General features: G+C 42.0%; 3 protein-coding genes across 4 annotated transcripts; 2 read left to right on the top strand and 1 right to left on the bottom strand.

The window, feature by feature from the left end:
• Positions 1 to 2,607: 2,607 nt before the first annotated feature.
• nop53 (NOP53 ribosome biogenesis factor) lies at positions 2,608 to 6,544 on the bottom strand. 2 transcript variants are annotated; one of them, XM_068745909.1, is made up of 12 exons: positions 6,291 to 6,544; positions 6,037 to 6,113; positions 5,839 to 5,941; positions 5,189 to 5,391; positions 4,878 to 4,933; positions 4,662 to 4,757; positions 4,349 to 4,450; positions 4,104 to 4,262; positions 3,785 to 3,960; positions 3,390 to 3,456; positions 2,945 to 3,021; positions 2,608 to 2,839 (listed from the first exon to the last, which is right to left on the bottom strand). In XM_068745909.1, the coding sequence occupies exons 1-12, from the start codon at positions 6,494 to 6,496 to the stop codon at positions 2,779 to 2,781; spliced, it is 1,383 nt and encodes a 460-aa protein (XP_068602010.1). In that variant the 5' UTR covers positions 6,497 to 6,544; the 3' UTR covers positions 2,608 to 2,778. The 2 variants fall into 2 exon arrangements, with proteins under 2 accessions (XP_068602010.1, XP_068602011.1); XM_068745910.1 differs by having other exon boundaries at positions 5,839 to 5,935.
• A 634-nt stretch (positions 6,545 to 7,178) lies between these two features.
• LOC137901866 (histone H3.3A) lies at positions 7,179 to 9,792 on the top strand. Its single transcript, XM_068745911.1, has 4 exons — positions 7,179 to 7,264; positions 8,163 to 8,306; positions 8,650 to 8,803; positions 8,889 to 9,792. The coding sequence occupies exons 2-4, from the start codon at positions 8,179 to 8,181 to the stop codon at positions 9,015 to 9,017; spliced, it is 411 nt and encodes a 136-aa protein (XP_068602012.1). The 5' UTR covers positions 7,179 to 7,264; positions 8,163 to 8,178; the 3' UTR covers positions 9,018 to 9,792.
• A 410-nt stretch (positions 9,793 to 10,202) lies between these two features.
• LOC137901166 (histone H3.3A) lies at positions 10,203 to 13,344 on the top strand. The gene is made up of 4 exons (XM_068745170.1): positions 10,203 to 10,386; positions 11,351 to 11,494; positions 11,605 to 11,758; positions 11,984 to 13,344. Exons 2-4 carry the CDS (start codon positions 11,367 to 11,369, stop codon positions 12,110 to 12,112), a joined length of 411 nt encoding a protein of 136 aa, XP_068601271.1. The 5' UTR covers positions 10,203 to 10,386; positions 11,351 to 11,366; the 3' UTR covers positions 12,113 to 13,344.
• The last annotated feature ends 1,697 nt before the right edge of the window (positions 13,345 to 15,041 follow it).

Genomic DNA, 15,041 nt, shown 5'->3' with positions numbered 1-15,041 from the left:
CTCTGGCGGCTCGTCTGGAGTAAGAGAGGAGTCAAAGCGACCTTAAAGGCGCTTAGCGATGCCTCATTGTTGCTGCAGTGGTTTTCATTCACTAGACCTGAGATGGTTGGACACACACACCCCAACACCCACGGGCGTCAGGGTGATTCTCCATCCATGCACCTGCTCAGGTGAGGATCTCCTCTATCCTTGCTCCCTACTCTGGGTCCACCTGACCTGATCTACCTCCTAAACATCTACTTTTCCTTCACTGAGCAGCTGCAAACACACGTTCCTCTCATCACACACAGGTTCTCCGGGTGTCTGGCGGTAACTCCGGCTGGGCTCAGGTCCACGCGCTCAGGAGAGCCTGAGAAACCGGCAATCTGTGTCTTTGCTCGTTCTGTGCTCCTCCATCCTCTTGGTTTCCTCTTCTCTCCCTTCCTGTTTTTTTAGTCCTCTCCTCCAGATTTTTTTTTTTAATAGACTCCCTCTCCTCCTCCCTGTTGCTCTCCTCCTGGTCTCCTGGTTTGGCTCAAGCAGCGCTGGACTGAGGCATCCTCCTCCTCCTTCTCTCTCTCCTTCCCTCGGATTGAAACCGCGTGAGAGCCACTGGTTCCTCCAGTCCTCCTCGTCCTCACTGCCTCTCAGGTTTCTCTCAGTGTGATTTACAAGAGGCGGCTCTCCTTTCTTCTCTTCCCTTCATCTTGTGTTTTTTTCCTTCCCACTTGGTTCTCTCTCCCCCCTCTCTCTCTTCAACCTGCCTCAGTCTCACTCCGAGCCAGTAGGCAGCCAGACTGAGCGCGTGTCTCGAGGATTACAGAGGAATCATCTCTCTGCTCCTCCCCCCCTCACTCCCTCTCCATCACTGTGTTTATCCCTCCTCTTCTACATCTATCACTCCACCACCAAAACACAAAGCTATTTCCACTCTTCTTTCACAGCACATTCTCCTCCATCCATGTTTTTCATCTAATCGTGTATTTTTGTTCGTGCACAGATACGAGATGATCTATACTGTTTACACACACACAGACACCTGCATACTGTGTGTGTGAGAGAGAGAGAGAACGCTTTGAAATGGAATTAGCAACAGCAAAAGATTTAGAGTAATTTGATTAGACAATGTGTTTTATCTCTCGCGCGCACGTACACACACACACACACACACACAATGTACAAACCCAATTCCAATGAAGTTGGGACCTTGTGTAAAATGGGAATAAAAACAGAACATGTTGCAGCCATCAAATTCAGAATGAGCGAATATACAAAAGAACGATAAAGTTTAGCAGTCTGAACAATAAATATCTTGTCTTTGTAGCGCATTCAATTGAATATAGGTTGGAAATGACTTGTATTCCGTTTTTACTTACTTTTATTTGCTGTTGCTGGAATAGGGGCTCGTAATAATGAACGATATTTTTAAAGCAAAAGATCAATCTTTACAAATGATTGCTTACAGTATTATTATTTCCAGAATCAATACATTTGTTTTATTTTTTTATTCATTAAAACTTCATTAAATATAAAAATAAATAGTTAAAAATGACTCAGTGCCCATTTCGGATACATTTAATTATTTGAGGAACAGGCACTGGGAGCAAACAGTGATCAATATCTTGCACAAGGGATCTTTCAGGATTTAAACAACATATTTAACCAGTTAACCAGTTAGCCGTGTGGAGTCGCCCATACGTTTGATCAACTATAGTTGACCTTCATTTTCCTCAGTTGAGGAGAATGAAGGAATGTCACTTTAGTAACAAACAGTGTGCACATAAAGTCACCCATCATCTGAAGGCTTGGGGAACATTTTGCTGCCAGATATTCAATTTTTTCAAGACCTGTTGGAGCATGTAAGGATATTTCTTATTGGACAAATGCATCAATTACTCAATGTTTACAGGAGAAGAACATCACCTACTCCACCTTAAGAGCACTAACACACCACATCTGGATGGACACCCCCCAAACCAAAGCTTCTGATGTTTAAATTGGTTCTGTTGGTTGTAATATTGCAAATATCACTGAATACATAAGCTGATGAGTTTTCACCCTTAAGTTCTGCCTCAATGCTACAACCACAAACCCTAAAGCATGATGCTTTCATCTTTTTAATTATCTTAGCCAGAGATTATGATTTTGATCATGTCTCATTCTTTGTTGAAGAGAAAATGTCCATGAAATTTGGCGGGAGGTTGAGACTTATTGTATTTTTCCCCACACAGGATTGATCTCCTATTAATCTCCATTAATATAATTATGGTTAACTTTAATTTCTGAAGCCCTTTCACTTTTTCATAAGTATTTTAGCTTCTGCTCCACATTCTGTCCGTGTCACCTAAAACACACAAAATTACCAAACACATGCTGCTGTAGACTCCCTTTGGAGATGTTGAGGATACAAATGGAACATCTAGATATGAGGAAATGTTTTATCAAACATTATATTACAAGGTTCACGTTTGACATTACAGAAATACTCAAACAGCACTGATGGATATTCCTGCAGCAAGTCATCGCCTCATGTCTCTGACCCTGCCTTTAGCCTGAGCAGCGATACACCGACACGACTAAGAAAGCTTGAAACTCATTTCTCCAACACGAAAAACACAGGAAGTGCACTACATTTTTCATTTATCTTTATAACAATGTGGAATATTGTTTTTTTTAGTAGTTGTAATCATCTGAAAGGTCAATCAGGCCTTCGGCAGTCACAGTTCAATCACATTGTGTTTGTGGCTTTAAATGCTTCCCAGCTTCTTGCGTTCATCTCCTGTGGTCTGCCGGCCAGCACTAAGTGATCTCTTTAAAAGCTCTCTTCTCTGTATATTTCAGTTTGTATCTCCTCTTGAACCTAAGAGGGGGGGGGAGCAAATAAATTAAATAAATATACTCCATGTGAACGCGTGTCGCTCTGAACCTTAGAGGACATGTTAGATAAAGACGCAGAGGTCCTTACTTGGCTCTTTCTCGTGGTTCAATCAGGTTCCTCTTCTGCAGACTCTTGAAGCGATCCTTGAGGATGCTGCCCTCTGGCTGCAAATACACAGCATTACAACACAGGAGGGAGACCACACGTTAATGTTAGACAAATGTCAGCGGTCCAACTCACTATGCAGTCCCAAACCAAATACACTCTTATTCAAACCATAAATATCCTTTGCTATAAGGGCAGAAGACAAGAAAGAAGAAGTAGGATTTTCTACAGGTAATTACATCTCATGGGACTATAAAGATCCCAGTGTGGCGCTGCAGTGTTAGGAACTAGGATAGAGCTTAGAATGGGACATGTGCTGACGATAATACACCATCAAAATGTTCCAAAGCTCATTTCAGCCTCACTAGCAAACGTCAAAATGGACGAGGGACGAGCAAACAAACATTCCAAACAGTTAGTGATGCACCTTGAGTTGTCGTAATGATCCAGACAGTTCGTCGCTCAGCTGAACTTCCATGTCCTGAGGTTGGAACCTGAAAATGAGGACCAACATTTTTACAACTGCTTCCGGAATAGAAACCTAGTCTGTGTTCAATGCTGTTCAGCTCCTGGTGTTACCTACAGGGTACGAGACGCTGATTTGCGACTCCACAAACATGATTAAATCTGTCAAACTAAGCAGATGAGATAATGATGAAATATATCTATGTAAAAAAACAAACAAGCATAAAATCAGGCCAACTCAAAATGTATTTATCCATCTCAAGTGACTCCCCCACGCCTATCAAAGTGCGACCTTAACAAACTGGATTGTCCTTCGAACACGAGGGAGCGGGCGCAGGAACATTTACAGCCGCCTACCTGAGCTTGCCGAGGCGTCTGGGCTGAGCTTTCTCTGCCTCCTGCTTGGCCTTGCGTTGCTTCTGTCGAGTGATGGTTCTCTGGTCCTGTTGTCTGATGGCGGCCTTGATGGAGCGAAGCTGGAAGAGCTGCTGTCGCTCTTCAACCTCCCGTCTTCTGGCAAGCTGCTGCAGCTCCTGAGACGGCGAGAGAACCAGAGCAGAGCAAGTATGATAAGGCATCTTTCAGCACTTATTGACAGTCCAAAGCTGTCAGTGTTTGATTACTCAGTGTGTGTGTGTGTGTGTGTGTGTGTGTGTGGGGGGGGGGGGGGGGGTACCTTAATTTTCTCAGCCTTCTCTCTCTTCCTCTGTCTCTCAGTCTTCTTTTGCGCCAGCGTGATGGCTCCCACCGCCACACCCTCGTCATCATTAGCGGCCACCTCTTCTTCACTATCCTCTTCCTCCAGGCCTTCCACCTGCTCTCTTAAAGTCGTCTCCTGCAGAACAAGTGGCAGATAAATATCCAAACTTTGATGACGATCGCGACAACCACAACTCGCCGGGTGTGAATCATCATCGGCACCTCCGTTGCCGTCTCTTCTTTGTTGATAGCCAGCTGTCTCTCTATTCTGTCTTCCTCCTTTTTTTTCTTCACCTCCACCTCGTGGGCCTCTTGCAGCAATTCCTGGATTCACAGCGAGGGGAGCCATTGAGTCACAAATGTTAATCTTTTGGAATTCTGAGAGAAATTTGTTTTCTTCATTGCAAGTTATTTCAACAAGCATATAAGATCTCTAAAAATGTACGTTGTTAAGGCAGTGGGAGCTTGAATTTCACTTGTTCACAAACAGAACTACATAATTAATGTCGGTCTGCAGCGCATGGAGTCGTCTGACCTGATGGGAGAAGAAGTCTGGGTTGTAGGATCCTCCAGGAGCAATCACTTCCACAGCAGGAAGAATAGACGGCTTTAGGTTCAACCTCTCTGGACGCTGACCAAACAGGAACACAAAGTCAAACGCAGACAAAAGCAAGACCCCTGCAGACGTTTCATGAGAAGAACTCAACCTGCAGAACGTTTACTCGTTAACCTGCCACAAAATAAGTCTCACCTTCACAAGCGTCTTGCCCGTCTGCTGAAGGTACCAGGGGTCAGCTGAGCTTTTGGCTAAAGCAAAACAAAAGATAAGACATTAGCGCAATACAACATTTTCATAAGGTATAATGCTAATAACATAAAGTCTAATTTCACATAAAAATCAACCCGAGTGTCGTTTTTTAAACGCATTTAAAAAAAGATTCCATTAAGGCAATACTGAGGCACAAGGATGGGCTCACTTCTGGAAACACACACGCACACACACGCACACACACACACACACACACACACACACACACACACACACACACACACACAACTCACTCTCTTGTCCCCATATGTCATAATATTCTCTGTCTGGGTTGTTGTTGGCCTCCGTCGCTGCCTTCTTGGCCGTCTTGCTGACTGGCCGTCTGTTCAGCAGCCGTTTCTGGCTCCGTAGCACCACCCCTTTGGCGGCCAGCTGCTCTGCCTTCTGGGCAATACGACGGAGCTTCTTGGCATTAGGCTGCTGATAAGCCAGCACACTGTAGGGGGGGGGGGGGGGGCAGAGCACAGGACTAACTAATTATGGTGAAGTAAGAGAATGCCGCGACAACACATTAGCATGGAAGATGGAGGAGTCGTGCGTAGGCCTGTTAAACGCGACACTACATTTATCACGACGCCTGTTTGCATAGCCTCAGATCCCAGGACACCGTTCACACGACAGTTTCCTGAGCTCCTGTATTTTGTCTTCACATTTCCATGAAGGAAATACTGGGAGCGCAAGGATGTGATCATCATCGGACAGATTTAAACATTCAGAAAAACAAAGTCTAATTTTCTATATATTTTTTAAAGAAATTAACAGCAGAGAGCCAGTCAATACATTTACACAGACGTCACTGTAGGTGTGAGAGGAGACTGCCCCCTTTTTCTCAATGCCTTTACAGCTAAGTGTGCCAGCATCACATCAAAGAAGGAATACAGACTCTTTAGGCGGTGGAACGAGGGAGTCATGCTGCAGGATCAGGTCTATCCTCAACGGGCGCGGCGCCTTTCCTTTCGTCTTCTTCCCCTTGACAGATTCTGTTACTTCAGAGAAACACATTTACTTTATTTGTAACTGCGCATCTGAAACACGCAGGACTCGGTGCTTTCGTCACCAAACTGCTCAATTGCACGTTTACCTTTCGCTTCAGCTTTCTGTGACTGGCCAGCATCCAAAAAGAACAAACTTTCATCTGATTTCTCAGAAAGTAGACCTCTGGTGGGGGGAAAAAGAATCACATATATTCTAATAATCACATTATTAGAATCGAAGATTTTTCTTCTCCCAATGTCTCATTTACAATTGACATTTGGAATGCAGCCCAAGCCGTAGTTCAAAGTAGGAACGTAGATTAACTGGTAAAATGAGCGCTTTGTGTCTGCCCGAACCTACCCTGTGGTTCTCTCCTGGTGTCTCACGTCTTCTAGAAAGTCTTCGACGTCATTAATGTCACTGTGTTTGTTCCAGTTCTTCTTTTTATTCTTGTTCAGGCGTTTTCTTCGACTACTGACCAGGTTTGCAGCATCTGAGGTGGATTTGAAATTTATAAAACCTGATTGCGACGCGACCACGCGTTTCAGCCTCCGGGTGGACGCCATGTTGGAGGACTGAAGAAGAGAAACACTTCTTCTTCTACTGTGCTTCGGGGACGGTAATGCTGCCACCTACAGGGCTAATGGAGTAACTTCTGATGACTTCTTCTTCTACTGTGCTTCGGTGACGGTAGTGCTGCCACCTACAGGGCTGATGGAGTAAATGATTTGAGAGCTGGAAACATAGAATTAGTTAACATTAGTTATTTTTTTAATACTATATATATATATATATATATATATATATAATTAAATCATTATTATTGTTTTATTTAAGACAATGCTTTTTTTTTATCAACCCAATTATTTCTGACAAACATGCATAATAAAAATAATATTGTCTTGAATTATAATTCTGTTTTGCATCAACTACATTTTAAACCAAATAAAAGATTTCGTATCGTTTTGAGCAACTAAGCAGCTGAATGTTTCTCAGTTAATATGCTGTCCTGAATACTGATAGTGTTTTAGATTAGACTTTTAAAATATACCAATCAATTACTAATTTGAACTAATAAACAATTAATAATTCTGTTAGAAATAACTTAATGTTCAACATTGCGTCTCACTCGTGAATCATGTTATTGTTCGCCATGTCGCCGCATGTGGAACATGTTTGTTCCAAATGCATCATGGGATACGTGTCTCCTGTTGCTGTCCTATGCTCTTTTTCTTTTTTTTTCCTTCTCCTCGTTTTATTGCGAGAACAACGCTTTCGAGGCTGAAGAATTAATTCTCATTTTTAAGCCGCTATCTTTCAGTAACTTTTCGAAGGTAAGTATCATCATTTAGGTAAAACACCGATCTATGATTTAACGTCGTGTTAATTCATGGATGAGTGTGTTTTCTGCTTTATTTTCGTTATAAACGAGGACGCGGCGCAGCCGAGCTATTATCTGTCTGCTCGGGGAGTCGGGGACCGAAAGGGCTTTTGTGATGTGCTCGCATTTGACTCGGAAATGCGCCCAGACTGAGGGGTCATCTGCCAAAACATTGCTCATCAATCGATACTCTGACGTGTCTGCTATCATTTACAAAACGTATATTCAACTTTAACGCCGCGGTTTTCGTGAGTTACCGTCGTTTTTGACATCAACCTCGTCGTTCACTACAACGATTTTTTTTTTTTTTTTTTCCCCTTCCCGTTTACGTTCTTCTGGGGAGGCCCAGCCATCATATTTTAGGTGTGCTCGTTTCTTAGTACTAAGTAGCCAGCGTGGGCGGGGTTACCCGATTTCCTTCAAAATAGCTCATTCTGTTGAAAAGAATCAAGTCTCGTGATCAACCGGGCAACTCGTGGTGAGGAAACGAGCAAACCCCCGTTCACTGCGCAAGGGGCGGAGCTGCCCAGGCGATCTTCGTTCTGTGAGTGGTCAAACGGTTCAAAACATCCCGCCCCTGTGGCTCGTATGGAGTATTTGATTGGCCATGATTCGACACGTCCGCTGTCCTTCTCACAACATCTCGAATTACATAAGCTGCCTTGGATATGCATTGAAAATAAGTGAAGCTGTTCTTGATGCTGATTTCTGTAACCTGCTCGACTGAAAAATGTCGTTTGTTGTTGAATTCTCCATAAAATTAAAACACGACTATCCTGTATCCTGAAGCTATTTAGTCAAATATCCCGTATTTATGTCTAACCAAAACAAACTTTGTCCTGTGCCCTCAGGTGATCTTCAGCAGCGATGGCTCGTACCAAGCAGACCGCCCGTAAATCCACCGGAGGCAAAGCCCCCCGTAAACAGCTGGCCACAAAGGCTGCTCGCAAGAGCGCACCTTCCACTGGGGGCGTCAAGAAGCCCCATCGTTACAGGTGTGAGATGAACGCAATGTCGTAAATACTGTCGTTTTATACTTTATTTTATGTACGGATATGAAATAAAATTCTTCTGACTATAGATAGAACCGTTTAACTCAAGCCCCTGAGAAATGAATGCAGTTTTTTAGCTAGCATTAGTAACATACCGGTAACTAATATTAGCAAACTCTTCCAAGAGACAGTAAACTGTGTATTTTATTTATTTGGAGTGTTATATGAAGTACATGGTAAAAGTTGATATTCTCTCCTTTGGTCTGGAGTTACACGTTTGTGTACCAAAGTAGGTCGGCTCAGCTGCTCAGAGAATCTATGTATTTTTTTTTGCTCTTTTCTCCAGGCCTGGTACTGTGGCCCTGCGTGAGATCCGTCGTTATCAGAAGTCCACTGAGCTGCTGATTCGAAAGCTGCCCTTCCAGCGCCTGGTGAGAGAAATCGCCCAGGATTTCAAGACCGATCTGCGTTTCCAGAGTGCGGCCATTGGAGCTCTGCAGGTCAGTAGCACTCGCTGTGGACAATTATTGAGTATCGTGTTTCGTCACTCTTGATTAAATCTGGTTTTACTCTGCCGATTCGCAGGAGGCCAGCGAGGCCTATCTGGTGGGTCTGTTTGAGGACACCAACCTGTGCGCCATCCACGCCAAGCGTGTCACCATCATGCCCAAAGACATCCAGCTGGCACGCCGTATCCGTGGGGAGCGCGCTTAAATGTTTTTTTGTTCTATGCTGTCCTCTCCCCCCCCCCCCCCCTTTCACTACCCTTTATATCCCTTTCTTTCCACTTAGTAGTCTGGTTTGAGGTTCTATATATATCAAACAATTGTGATAACTGTAAAATGTGTGATAATGTCTTCTTTGGTGCTACTAGTAGCAGAGTTTCCGTAGAGATATCTTCATGTATGTTTGAAACTTTGAATCACAATTACTCTCCTTACTTCTAAGTAGCTAGCTTCAAAGAATGCCTTGTTATCTCAAATAAATAAGGTGCAATTGGAAGTCGAGAATAGTGGGTGATCTGGAAAGAGCATTAAGGTTGAGACATTTTCATCTTCATACAGACATACACATTGATGCAATGCATTTTCTGATCTTTTCTCAATATAAATCTGTTGTATAAGTAGTGACTTTTCATTGTTTTCAATAATGGTGTATTTCTACTGTTTAATGTATCCAAAACAATGTTTGATTTTAGTTGTCAGAAACGTAAATGCGCTATGATGGTACTGCATTTTGGCAGATTACAAACGGCATATATGTAGCAGACCTATGTTCATCATGTTTTGATTTGCAGACTCTTTTATGTCCAGGTAATGTTTCGACTTTTTGTTTCTCTCTCAGGTTGATACGATAACCTAGTTTTTTTGTTTTGTTTTTTCTACTGTGTTTTTGAGTTACAATTTAAATCATTTTTAAAAGCAAAATATTTGTACTCTGGAATTCACATACAAACATAATAAACAGGTTCTTGTGGTTAGAAAATCAGTACGTGAGTATCATTGTCAAATAATATACACATGCACTTTTAGGTTACATTCAAAAGCCGGTTAATATTACTTAAATTAGAATTGATTGCATAAAACTAATAGCTTGTAGAGCAAATGGAATCAGTAATAGACCAGCCGAGAATCGTAAATGCTTACATTGTAAGTACAAGTCTATCCCATAGGATAACTGCTGTATAAATCAATTTTATACTTTTTTAGCATTTCTGTTTATATTTTATTCACCTTTTTATTATAAAATATTAAAACTTGTGAAGAATGTACAAAAGAAACAAATCTTATAGCTCTTAGTTTATTTAAATAGTAAAAGCTTGACTTTAACACGAATAAACTGCATCAGCGCATTTGTTCCTCCCATTTTAAGGCACGAAATCAAAACTAAATGCCACAATGTTGCCGAAATGAGTCGAAAAGATCAAAGTAACCAGGTAAGTCCCGTGAAGACTGATGCATTGTGGGACAGATGATTGACGCGGCGGCCATTTTCCCGCTGGACGCAACTCCCCATTGTGGATACGAAGAAAATAAGAGACAAGCGAGACGTTTCTCACGACTTCCACTCACTTTCCCGCGAGGTAAGCGTCCCGAAATATGTCGCCGGGCTTCTGAATTAAGTTTTTTTTTTTTAAACATCTATTGTATTTTCATTTGTGTACGTGTTCAACGGTAATAACTTCAAATTTTACAGTGCGGAGAAAAAATTACCGACGCGACGGGGAAACGCGGCGTTAACTGCGGTCGTTCTGACGACGAGAGATTCTGTTTCAAATCATGCGCCGGTTCGGCTCGGTTCTGCGCCGCTGTTACGGACCGCTCGACTTTCCTCTGCCTATCCACGAGTTCCTGGAAATGTCTTCTGTGTTGTTGTCTGCTTTTCCGAGACGTTGGGGCAACGGTTACTCTTTAAATTCGAGTTGTTTACGCGCTACTCCTTTGCTTTTCTGCCCCGTGTCTTTATCCCGTTTGCGCATCAAACCGCCGCCATGATCAGAGCGCGGTGGGCGGGCTTTAGCTGGAATGCCAGGCTGCTTGTGGAGCCCGCCTACTTTGTAGATTCTAAATGCCGATTGGCTCATACAGAATATCTTGTTTATGTGTTGGTCTATTAGCCAATAGTATCGTCGGTGAATTTTGATCGACGCTTGTCGGACCGAGTGCGAAAGGGAAGTGTATTGTTTGTTTATTTACTTAAAAATCAAGTTAATGTTTCCTGTTTGATATTAAAAATCACTTTATATGTATCGTACTTAATTTCATTATTGTATTTTGCATCGGGGTATGTATATAAAGTGTTGATTGTGTTGGAAACGCCTCGTTCCATGGATGGAATTTAGGTGGGAAAGTAAAAAAGGATCACATCACCAATATATATATATAGTATTGAACACAATATTTACTTTCTATCTACCACCATATTTGTATTTGTGTCATGAAAGCATTAACGTAAATGAGATACAGGAAATCAGTATACGTACTTCCAACCACTGAAACGAATACTAATGCAAGATATGATTTCCTTTTTTCCTTCATTTTCTTCAGGTGATCTTCAGCAGCGATGGCTCGTACCAAGCAGACCGCCCGTAAATCCACCGGAGGCAAAGCCCCCCGTAAACAGCTGGCCACAAAGGCTGCTCGCAAGAGCGCGCCTTCCACTGGGGGCGTCAAGAAGCCCCATCGTTACAGGTGAGGCGGCACATTCCAGACAAAGTGTTTTTGCTGTTTCAGGCCGCACAAATATTTTAAACCATCAGTTCTCAACTGTTGGTTTGCTCCCTTTTTTGTGTTTTCTCCAGGCCTGGTACTGTGGCCCTGCGTGAGATCCGTCGTTATCAGAAGTCCACTGAGCTGCTGATTCGAAAGCTGCCCTTCCAGCGCCTGGTGAGAGAAATCGCCCAGGATTTCAAGACCGATCTGCGTTTCCAGAGTGCGGCCATTGGAGCTCTGCAGGTCAGTTTTAGAATTAAATCCACACTTTGAACGTAAACTTTAATTAATAAATGAATCCCATGTGTAGGCTTCGTGTGGAGTACATTGGTGGGGCCAAACGATTTTAAAACGATGATGAGACTGTTTCCCCTGGGATCTTCTCTTATACACACATGTACTCTGTTCTACTCCGGTCATTTAAGCAGTACTCGCAACTGTTGCATGCCTCGTTTTCCTTCTCTGCAGGAGGCCAGCGAGGCCTATCTGGTGGGTCTGTTTGAGGACACCAACCTCTGCGCCATCCACGCCAAGCGTGTCACCATCATGCCCAAAGACATCCAGCTGGCACGCCGTATCCGTGGGGAGCGCGCTTAAATATTCCTCTTTGTCTTTTTTCCTTCACAAGTCTTTCTCTCCGTCCCTACGGGCCGCACCTGCTCCCTCCCCGTGTTAGTAGTGTGTAGAAGAATACTGATTATATTATGAAAAAGTGTATAGTCGTGTTTTTCTTAGTGCTCTCGTCAGCAGACTTCTAGGGTACTCTCTTTGTGTGCATGTAATTGCTTTTTGGTGATGAGCTCTCCTCAAGCACACGTCTCCTGTTTTGCACTCTTTCTAATCTGACTTGGTGGTTGAGGATTATTTTGTGGATGGAATAAGGAAAAGATCTGGAGTAGACTAATGCAACTCTTGGAGGGACAGAGGGGGGGGGGGGGGGAGAGGATGGGTTTTTGTCTGCTGGGGACTCGGGTCTCTGTTCTGCAGCAGGGTGCTAGAACAACTTAGCTTAACTCTTCTCCTTTAGAGGTGATGGTGTTCTCTTCTCTGGACGGTTGATGTGTGTGTGTGTGTAGGCGTTCGTCACCTGATACACAATCCATCAGCACCTTTTGGAGAAGTTGACGTATGATTAACATTTTGATCAATGCTCTCGTTCAACGTTTAATTTTTTTTTTCTTTCGAATGAGTTTCATGGACAGCTTTTTTTTTTTCTCACTTCACAATGTTTGTGAATAGCATTAAGATGGGGGGGGGGGGGGGGTGAATATTAAATAAATTAGATTAAAACACCTACAGAGAACAAAATCAAACAAAGTTTGATCCTCTTTCGTAAATGAAAGGGGAGTTTTACCTCAATTTTATCCGCTTGTTCAAATTAATTTCATCAAATTATTTCAAACTGAGTTTGAGATCTCAAGTGTGACGCAAAGAGGCACTTTTTAGCAGTGACTCGTTTTTTAACAAAGGACCTTTTTATAACAAAGGATCATATTGATTTATAACATTCTCTAATACAATTGCTCTCAAAGTGTGAAAATCATTTTTATTAAACAAAATAAATGGTTAAAACGATATTGTAATTCAACGTTGCATGAAAAACCGCTCTGCTCATTGTTGTCTCGGCACGTCCCCCCTTTGCTTCTGTTTTTCCCCCCAGATCAGTTCATAGTCTGTATACTGTTTCTCAGGTTGACTCTTCACCCTTTTAACTTAATTTTTATTTTTTGGCTCTTTTTTTGAAATGTTGGTGATAATGTTTCAATTGGACAATGTTTGTAATTTCCAAATTTGTCATATAAGGTGGTAATAAATGGATGTTACACACATTCCTGTCTCGTTGTTATGTATATCATCGTTTATGTTACTTATAATAGTTAGACTTGTCTATAGACAATATTACTAATTTTCTGTAACAAAATTCAGGAGTCAGTTTAAAAAAAAAAGGGTTCTGCTACTTTGTTTGAATATTTAAAGTTCACATATTTTTGCGCTGTGGTTGAGGAGAGGAAGTAAACGGTCGGAATTAGATCACCTTTGGACCCATTATCTGCATGAATAAATAAAGTCGATTCATTCTTGGCACTAATCCAGGGAGCTCCGAATATCTGTGAGAATTGAATTTAAGTAAATTACAATGATTTGCATTTGCAAAATATAATTAAGAAAATGATTGCCAGAGGCTTATCGATCATCATAGATCATAGTGATATTTAACTTTCAATGAACAGAGGATTATTTTTATATTTTAATTTCTCTATTCACTATTCCGGAATATTTCGTTTTTTTAATCTGTATATGTTTTTCATGAACAGATCATCTAATGTTTATTGCTTTTCCCCCCAAACACAACATGTCCCAAAATCTTAGATCATGAGTCCGAATCGTGGCTTTCTCTTTGCCACTAGATGGCAGTATAACACCACGCTTGTGTCATTAACTGGAGGCAGTGAGGAGATGAAACTGCTCATCCATGATCGGCTGTGAGGCCTCACTTCTCTCCCTCTTGATATTCCAGTCTCTCCTTTGCCCTTTGTGAAATCTAATTAAATTATAGCACATAACGCATTTGGATAATTTGTTCTGTGCCAGTGTTTCACATACTCACACACCCAAACGTGCACTCAGATGTGAGACTCCATCATCACAATTAATATCCCTTTCTTGGCTTTTTACATGGTCTCCCTCATCAGGTTTTCGTTTCATCCTCCTTCTTCCTTGATTAAAAGGGATTAAGCTATTCTCTCAGCTATACACTCATTACGACGAAACACACAAACAAACATCGAAGCAAACACCCACCTTTAATCCTGTTGTTTTGAGTGGCGAGGAAACACACACATCCAGTGTGAAGGCCAGCCCCGACTCCCAGGACGAATCCGACACACAGGTTTAAACTGATTCCAGCTTTATTGTTTTCATACATCTCTCCTTTGTTCACATTTCATCTATTGTTACCTTTGCTACATGTTCCTGTTCTCTTTCCACCTCATTTTGTCTTTTCTTCTTCTTCTTTCCTCCCTTCTTGTTTCAGAAATGAAACAAATTTGAGAAAACTGGGTTCACACAATCAACCATACAATTACACAATAAACTATTTCACCCTTTGGATTAGAACTGAAAAGAAAATCTGCTAACTCTTAGCTAATCAAAACGCAGGATTACGTGGCATAATATCAAAGAATCAATTCATTCAGGATTTGGACCGAACACTGAGAACGGCTCAGTCTGAGATCAGAAGAATCAGGCTTTTGCTGCTCTAAATTAGCCTCAATAATTAGTTGGTAATTATTTACGGTACCTTATCTTGCATAGTGTGGACAATCGAAAAAACTTTTCAACTGAGATTCTGCAAATGATCTTTTAATTGACAGATCAAAATTTACATTTTTATTGGTTACTGCCCTGGTGACACAACATGAGCCCATCTTGTTTTTAATGCAAACCGGTAGCTTTCATGCAGCAGCTTTAACGTTGGAGGGGCATCATGATGTCACTCATTCGTATATACCACTCTATTGTTGGG

The sequence above is a fragment of the Brachionichthys hirsutus genome, chromosome 11, assembly GCF_040956055.1.
Source record: "Brachionichthys hirsutus isolate HB-005 chromosome 11, CSIRO-AGI_Bhir_v1, whole genome shotgun sequence".
Lineage (NCBI taxonomy): Eukaryota > Metazoa > Chordata > Actinopteri > Lophiiformes > Brachionichthyidae > Brachionichthys > Brachionichthys hirsutus.
This window is presented reverse-complemented; position numbering and strand designations above follow the sequence as displayed.

What these genes read in the sequence shown, in the direction of transcription:
- nop53 (XM_068745909.1), bottom strand. Translation starts at nt 6,496, where the DNA reads ATGGCGTCCACCCGGAGGCTGAAACGCGTGGTCGCGTCGCAATCAGGT. An exon ending in AAGAAGAGACGGCAACGGAG is followed by an intron (nt 4,263 to 4,348) that starts GTGCCGATGATG and finishes CTTGTTCTGCAG; the next exon opens with GAGACGACTTTAAGAGAGCA. An exon ending in GATCATTACGACAACTCAAG is followed by an intron (nt 3,022 to 3,389) that starts GTGCATCACTAA and finishes GTGTATTTGCAG; the next exon opens with CCAGAGGGCAGCATCCTCAA.
- LOC137901866 (XM_068745911.1), top strand. Translation starts at nt 8,179, where the DNA reads ATGGCTCGTACCAAGCAGACCGCCCGTAAATCCACCGGAGGCAAAGCC. An exon ending in AAGAAGCCCCATCGTTACAG is followed by an intron (nt 8,307 to 8,649) that starts GTGTGAGATGAA and finishes TCTTTTCTCCAG; the next exon opens with GCCTGGTACTGTGGCCCTGC. An exon ending in CGGCCATTGGAGCTCTGCAG is followed by an intron (nt 8,804 to 8,888) that starts GTCAGTAGCACT and finishes GCCGATTCGCAG; the next exon opens with GAGGCCAGCGAGGCCTATCT.
- LOC137901166 (XM_068745170.1), top strand. Translation starts at nt 11,367, where the DNA reads ATGGCTCGTACCAAGCAGACCGCCCGTAAATCCACCGGAGGCAAAGCC. An exon ending in AAGAAGCCCCATCGTTACAG is followed by an intron (nt 11,495 to 11,604) that starts GTGAGGCGGCAC and finishes TGTTTTCTCCAG; the next exon opens with GCCTGGTACTGTGGCCCTGC. An exon ending in CGGCCATTGGAGCTCTGCAG is followed by an intron (nt 11,759 to 11,983) that starts GTCAGTTTTAGA and finishes CCTTCTCTGCAG; the next exon opens with GAGGCCAGCGAGGCCTATCT.